This window comes from Neoarius graeffei, chromosome 13 (genome assembly GCF_027579695.1).
Source record: "Neoarius graeffei isolate fNeoGra1 chromosome 13, fNeoGra1.pri, whole genome shotgun sequence".
Taxonomy (NCBI): Eukaryota; Metazoa; Chordata; class Actinopteri; order Siluriformes; family Ariidae; genus Neoarius; species Neoarius graeffei.
The window spans coordinates 64,583,870-64,592,113 of record NC_083581.1 but is presented as its reverse complement, the minus strand read 5'-3'; the positions used below and the strand labels follow the sequence as shown (position 1 = coordinate 64,592,113).

Sequence of the window (8,244 nt, the reverse complement as noted above, 5' to 3'; positions counted from 1 at the left end):
GAGATGAGATATATATTTTATATTATATATATATATATATATATATATATATATATATATATATATATATAAAATAATTTTAACATGTTTGGTTATAGAGTCTGTTTTGACAAAAGTGTTAGCCATGCTTCTTTAGAATATATATATTTTTTTCCCCTTCACTGATAGAAAGTAGACATCTGGACGATTTCTGAAATGCGTCATGTGTTTGTGGTTGTTGTTTTAATTAACAGTACGGAAGTATAAATTTGTAAACACAAAAACCGTCCCAATATATTTGATTTCACCCTGCATAAAGGTTTACTGATCAACAATACAAAGTGCTTGAATTTATAATGGAACATACTTTTGTACATTTTTTTTTAACTGTACATTGTTATTCTTTACTTTTTATGTTACTGGAATTTATATGTGAAATTCTGTTTCTGATTTGAATATAAAATGCAACATGGCTCTATGTGTGTCTGCAGTGTTATGTGTTAATGAGAACAGACTTACCTTGCAGGAGCTTGGCTATTGTCAGGTCCATACAGAAGCTCATGAGAGCAGTGAGTACCCCCAAGGCAGTGTAACAGTACCACTCCAATCCAGCCAGAGAGAGCATAGCAGTCCGAACATGCCTCACACACCCTGTTTTACATGGTATAAGGATGAAATTTCATATAATTTTTGATGTAATACTGATTATAGCTCATTACAGTTAGGAGTGTCTTTGTGTTGAATAACTTATGGAGCAGGATCAAAGTCAAGTGCCAAATTACAACAGCGATTTATTTTATTCCAAAAAAAAAACCATTCCTCACCACTGATCTGTGATCGGGCAGACTGCCATGGTTTCGAGGGACGTTCATTAGAGATAATTATCTTCTCCTGTGTGCTTTTTTCATGGCTGTGCTGTATGCCAAGTTGTTCATTTTCATCAAGGCTTGTGTAGCTTACGTAAATATCGTGCATTGTCTACGAAGTGATTAAGTCATTATTACAGCTCTATTAAACTTTAACCATTAATAGACAAAGCTTTTGGGTCAAGATATGCAGTGTTATACAAGATAGGAAGAACGCTTACCATTTCAATAAGAAGGTGCCGTCCAGTATTGAGCTCTTCCACAATTCACCTGTGAATTCTTGCATCTGGAATGAACTGAAGAGGAAAAAGAGAAAGCAAGTTCAACTCTAACTTATTAATGGTGCATTCGTCCTTTGTTGCTATTGCCCTAAGGTATGCGCTGAGCTGGAACAATGTGAGACTCAACTTTACTTTATTTTTCTATTAAATCCATTCTAAATGTCATGCAAAGACATGGCATTTTAGATGTTTAATGAACGTCTGAACTGTGAAGTGACTGGAAGTCTTTATCAGTAAGAGGTGAATTCAGCTCACGGGCAATGAAGAAAACCCGCCGACCTTCAGAGAAGGTCTTTTGTATTGTGTCGATTCTGAACTTTGAGAGCAAGTCTGGCCTGAGCATTTGAGTAATATTTAAAATTCATATATGGTGCAAGTGTTTGGAAAGCTAACCGCTGACCTTGAAGGTGAACACAGTCTTTTTTCTCAGACACACATTTTTTGGACTCTATTGTGTTATCCTTATTGCTGTCTGATTATGGTAGCTTCAAGATGTGAATGTTTAAATCTGGCACTAATGAATACACTTTAAAAATAGTCATATAGTCTATAATGTGAATAATATTCATTCAGGCATGATGTGAGAGCATGTTTCGAGGATGCAAATTAGTCACGGCTCCAGAGGGCTGTTTGTTTTGTCTGGTTTATTTTTTTTTTTAAACTTTTGTCTTGATTTTGTCTGTAAGTGCTTGAATACTAACACAGTTTATCTGTATTAGTCATTCTGTTGTTGTTTGAAACTCACAGAGAGCAGAATGACTGAAAAACCCAGACAGACAAATGACTGAACAACAGAGCAGAGGTGAAATTGCAGTTGATTTAAATTAAATCTGTCGTGAAAATCTTGATCCCCAAGGCAGAATCAATCTGCACTTGGCTGATTGTTGGATGGAGGAAGCAGCTCGTGTGCATGGAATACCATATTCTCGCTCCACTCCATGACTGATGAGCTGCTGCCCTTCGTCATGTGTCATTTTCTTTTCTTTAGACCGCTTTTGCTATCTGTCTGCTTCTATCTGTCTTGCTGGAAGGGATGAGTTACATTTTGAGAAAAATCAGCACTTTATTTACCAATGTAGGAATCCTTAGTACTCTATTTAATAGGTCAGTATTAGGGGTGTAAACCAAGACTTCCACACAATGTGATCATTTCATTTCTTAAGGCAATGATTTGATATTTGCTGATGCATCACTGAATTTGCAATGATACAACACCTGAGCTTGGGTAACTGTCTGTGTAGGTTTCCTCTGGGTTCTCCAGTTTTCTTCCACTGTCTTAAAATATGTAGGTACTCTAAATTGCCCCTAGGCATGAATGTGCAGGGCGTGACTGTGTGTCTGGTGCCCTGTAATGGACTGGCTAGACATATGGAGTGATTTCTATGTTTCAGTGCTCCTGGGATAGCCTCCAGATCAACCAAACCCTGGCCAGTGACTACTAAAGATGGATGAATGAGTGACAGTATATACAAGATTTTACTTGGAATTGCCACATGTACCTAAGTAAATATATATTTGAAAATAAAGTGATTGATAGTTAGTCAAAAGTCCCTTCCACGCCAGGATCTGGTCTTCCCAGGCAGTCTTCTGTCCCAGTACTAACCAGTCCTTTGAGGTGCATGCATGCGTCACCAATCTCCATTTCCATAGCCCTCGGCCTCTCGCCTATACAGCTAGGGTTACAGTGGGGGGCTAGTCCTCTGGTAACCGTGAGAGTTTGACATCCCCACTAGCATCTGTATTGCAGCATGCCTTGCCAGGTGTCAGTAGGTACCATTTTTATGATGGTCTTTGGTACGACCAGACCGTGAGTAGAACCCGCGACCTCCCGGTCGAGAGGTGGACACGCTAACCATTAGGCCAACTCGAGGTCAATAGTCAGTGTATTTCCCACTAACTGACCTCTATTCTTAGTTAATAGACATATCAGACGCTTGCTGGCCGTGCTGTGAAAACTGTGCATGCAGACGCTCATCAAAGTTTCCAAATCTGTCATTTGCTTAACTCTTGATTATTTTTTATCAATCGTGAATACTATGATTAAAAAGCTTATAATTTCTGCTTTCCAAAGACATTTATCTGGTTAAGATCTGTTCAGTACTTTGGGAGTAACGGCAGGTTGAAGTCGATACAACAGAGTTCACTCTCTGCTCACGTGACATCAGGAAACCGCCATTGCTTTTCTTTTTGAGTTATGGGAAAGCGGTCAGGCTCGCTCTCTTCTGATCAGTTTCTGACTGGATTACTCATGAATATCAATCAGATAACTTTTATAGAAATGTTCTCTCGCTCTCATCGTTTCTGATTAAGTATTCAGCAAAATTTTCCGTCTGCTAGTTTTGATGTCATGCTTCACGGGAGACTTTGAAGCGACTTTTCATAGCTTTACCTACTTATTTTTCTAAATCAAACTGATTCATGTAAATAAATAACTATTTTAGAATATAACTGTGGTTCCTTTGATGAAAAATATTGAGATCTTAGTGGTCGGAATGAGATTTTAAAAAACCAGAAGTCAGAAATGCGAGTGTCAATTTCAGTTCAATCATTGGAGTTGTTTATTGGATGTAGATCAGACAGTTTTTCGAGGTTACAAAGCCCTACAGAGCATAAAGAGGATATTAGAAATATTCTTTTATTACTTTTTTTTATTTTGATAGAGAATGGTAGATGTGAATGACAGTCAGTGCTCATTTATGCATATTGTATAATTAACATTGATTTCTCCTTCTTTGTGATGTATAAATGAGAATTAAGATCAGTTTTATATTGTACAAATAAAGCCATTTGGTGAAACTTTGAAGAAGAGAGTGTACCGATTTAACGTTTTTACTTAATTAGCATAATTAATACTATTTAAATACTAATTTGCATAATTTGCTTTTACTAATTTTTCAAACTTTCTATCCAGTATATGACCATCTATGTGCCTGCCAATTTCCATGTAAATGTCTTGAAAAATAAAAAAGTTATGAAGAAAAAAACATTTGATCTCATTCATGAACGAGGCCCATTTTGGACCATGTGATCCTCATACAGAATATTACGGCAGTTTTCTAAAAATTAAGCCGTTTCTTCAATCTTTGATTTGTAATATCTCAAGAACGGATAAACATTTTAATTCTGTAAAAAGGAACGTTGTTCTGCATTCAATTCTAAATTCAATGAGAGCAGTTTCAAACAATTTGGATTGAATTTGAATTTTCACCTGATATGTCGATAGTTAGCAACACTTGTCTGTAGATACAACTTAATTGGTATGGTTACAATACATGTTCCTTTCCTAGTTGTTATTAAATAATTAGTTTGTTAACTGTCACAGGATCTAACCAGTGATAAAACCAGAACTGTCACATGAACATCACATGTAAATAATCAAGTCGATTAAATTTTATTTGTATAACACTTTGAACAGTAGACGTCATCACAAAGCAGCTTTCCAGAAATCTGTATGTAGATTTACAGTTAGATTGTTAATGAGTGAGCCAGAGGCCACAGTAAAAAGGACTTGAAATACCACGAGGAAGAAATCTTGAGAGGAAACAGACTCAAAAAGGAACCCATCCTCTTCTGTGTGACACCGGATAGTGGGATTATAGATCATTACTCTTCTACAGCTGTATAGTCTAAAATCCAAACAGTATGAAGTGTGTTGAAAGGTTATGTGGATTTCAGACATGTGGTTTTTAAACACTTGGCATTTTCAGTTTCAGACATTTTTCACCATGTTTGGACTTATTAGATTTAGTGCGTGTGCGCGTGCGTGCGTGGGGTTTTCCTGCATGTGATTGTTTCGCATTATTCACTTGTTTTTATCTTTATGCTTGATTCATTTACAACCCCGATTCCAAAAAAGTTGGGACAAAGTACAAATTGTAAATAAAAACGGAATGCGATAATTTACAAATCTCAAAAACTGATATTGTATTCACAATAGAACATAGACAACATATCAAATGTCGAAAGTGAGACATTTTGAAATTTCATGCCAAATATTGGCTCATTTGAAATTTCATGACAGCAACACATCTCAAAAAAGTTGGGACAGGGGCAATAAGAGGCTGGAAAAGTTAAAGGTACAAAAAAGGAACAGCTGGAGGACCAAATTGCAACTCATTAGGTCAATTGGCAATAGGTCATTAACATGACTGGGTATAAAAAGAGCATCTTGGAGTGGCAGCGGCTCTCAGAAGTAAAGATGGGAAGAGGATCACCAATCCCCCTAATTCTGCGCCGACAAATAGTGGAGCAATATCAGAAAGGAGTTCGACAGTGTAAAATTGCAAAGAGTTTGAACATATAATCGTCTACAGTGCATAATATCATCAAAAGATTCAGAGAATCTGGAAGAATCTCTGTGCGTAAGGGTCAAGGCCGGAAAACCATACTGGGTGCCCGTGATCTTCGGGCCCTTAGACGGCACTGCATCACATACAGGCATGCTTCTGTATTGGAAATCACAAAATGGGCTCAGGAATATTTCTAGAGAAAATTATCTGTGAACACAATTCACCGTGCCATCCGCCGTTGCCAGCTAAAACTCTATAGTTCAAAGAAGAAGCCGTATCTAAACATGATCCAGAAGCGCAGACGTCTTCTCTGGGCCAAGGCTCATTTAAAATGGACTGTGGCAAAGTGGAAAACTGTTCTGTGGTTAGACGAATCAAAATTTGAAGTTCTTTATGGAAATCAGGGACGCCGTGTCATTCGGACTAAAGAGGAGAAGGACGACCCAAGTTGTTATCAGCGCTCAGTTCAGAAGCCTGCATCTCTGATGGTATGGGGTTGCATTAGTGCGTGTGGCATGGGCAGCTTACACATCTGGAAAGACACCATCAATGCTGAAAGGTATATCCAGGTTCTAGACCAACATGTGCTCCTATCCACACGACGTCTCTTTAGGGAAGACCTTGCATTTTCCAACATGACAATGCCAAACCACATACTGCATCAATTACAGCATCATGGCTGCGTAGAAGAAGGGTCCGGGTACTGAACTGGCCAGCCTGCAGTCCAGATCTTTCACCCGTAGAAAACATTTGGCGCATCATAAAACGGAAGATACGACAAAAAAGACCTAAGACAGTTGAGCAACTAGAATCCTACATTAGACAAGAATGGGTTAACATTCCTATCCCTAAACTTGAGCAACTTGTCTCCTCAGTCCCCAGACGTTTACAGACTGTTGTAAAGAGAAAAGGGGATGTCTCACAGTGGTAAACATGGCCTTGTCCCAATTTTTTTGAGATGTGTTGTTGTCATGAAATTTAAAATCACCTCATTTTTCTCTTTAAATGATACATTTTCTCAGTTTAAACATTTGATATGTCATCTATGTTCTATTCTGAATAAAATATGGAATTTTGAAACTTCCACATCATTGAATTCCGTTTTTATTTACAATTTGTACTTTGTCCCAACTTTTTTGGAATCGGGGTTGTATTTCCAAATGCTCATTTTTGCATATAGGTCACATGGTTTTGTTTTTCATATTGTTTACATGATGTCACGTTTACTTGAGTTCATATGGGATGGCACAGTGGTGTAGTGGTTAGCACTGTTGCCTCACAGCCAGAAGGTTCCGGGTTCGAGCCCAGTGGCTGATGGGAGCCTTTCTGTGTGGAGTTTGCATGTTCTCCCTGTGTCTGCGTAGGTTTCCTCCGGGTGCTCTGGTTTCCCCCACAGTTCAAAGACATGTGGTTAGGTTAACATGAGGCAGCCTTGGCCTGAAGGTCGGGCTGAAGTGCCCTGGAGCGAGGCACCTAATCCCAACTGCTCCCCGGGTGCTGTAGCATAGCTGCCCACTGCTCTGGTTATGTGTGTGTGCTCATTGCTCACTTGTGTGTACATGTGTGTGTTCACTGCTTCAGATGGGTTAAAATGCAGAGGAGGAATTTCTCTATGCTTGAGTGTACGTGTGGTAAATAAAGGTTCCTTGTTGTCATGTGCAATTTCAGATTATAGCATGATGAGATACGTTTTTCTTCTGTACAGGAATGCTAAAATAATGATAACAAGACAACCTTTTTCATATATTGCATGTGGATTTCCTAGTTGTTACAAAATAATGTAAAGTAATTGTAAAAGTAACGCATCTCAAGGCTAAAAATATGCTATTCTTGTATTAGCTTACTGACATTCAGATGCCCCTTTTATAATCCCCATGGAAAGATAAACAGGTAGTGGAAAGATATCCTACGCATAAGTGGTGATGTGGTTATTTCCATCACTGAACTGATTCTCTGTTGATTGACGATGTTACGCTACAGAACTGTATTTTCCCAGTCCCAATTCACCTCATCTACTCCTGGTTAATAACACTTGTCTATATCTTAAAGTATCATAACAATGCAATATAACAGAAATCCACAAATTAGTGATATTGAGATTGTCTTTTTAAAGAATCACTTGATGCCATTTGCAATGACAGAGACCCAAGAGCAATTCCAGCGTTATGGATGTGACATTTGGACTCAAAATGGCAACAACTGACCTAGTTAATTTTTATTCCTTTCCAGTATTTTAAAATTTGTTGTATATTTTTAAGACCTCTCATATTGGAGAAGTCATGGGAAAAAAAGAATTCCCATAGTACATTTAGAACTCTAGAAAATGCCAAAAAAGCCATGCGTTATGGATGTGACGGAAAAAATACCCCATTTCCAGGGTGACTACACATATTCATCAAACTCTGTGAAATTGCAAACATAATATCCAAATGCAGGCATGCATTTAATAAAGGAGTCTTAGCTGAAAATAAAAAAAGCCTTTGTTTAAAATATTTTCTATTTCAAGCAGAATCTAGGAAGAAAAAATCAGCGTTATGGATGTGACATAATTCCGTTATGGATGTGACGCATCTGAAATAGACATGGCATATGTTTAGAAAATCAGCAATTTAACCACCATAACCCTTTGAAAAACTCTCTAAATATCAGCTAAAACTATCAAAGTTCTTAAATAATATTTAGGATGGCTATTGTTTTGCTGTTTTTTGGATTTTAGCATACATTTCTGTGGCTTGTGGCAATAATATAGAATTGTACATGATCAAAGTTGATTTTAGCTTGGGTTTTACATTATAAGAAAGAAAGACTGACAGTGACATATTAGGTTGG

General features: G+C 37.7%; 1 protein-coding gene across 1 annotated transcript in view; it reads right to left on the bottom strand.

The window, feature by feature from the left end:
* Nucleotides 1-2,093, bottom strand: part of clcnk (chloride channel K) — a 37,466-nt gene extending 35,373 nt beyond the window's left edge. Inside the window, exons 1-2 of the mRNA XM_060936682.1 lie at nucleotides 2,000-2,093; nucleotides 499-630 (exon numbers count right to left, since the gene is read on the bottom strand). Of these exons, the coding sequence (XP_060792665.1) occupies nucleotides 499-630; nucleotides 2,000-2,093 (226 nt within the window). The remainder of the gene's footprint in view (nucleotides 1-498; nucleotides 631-1,999) is intronic.
* Nucleotides 2,094-8,244: the final 6,151 nt, after the last annotated feature.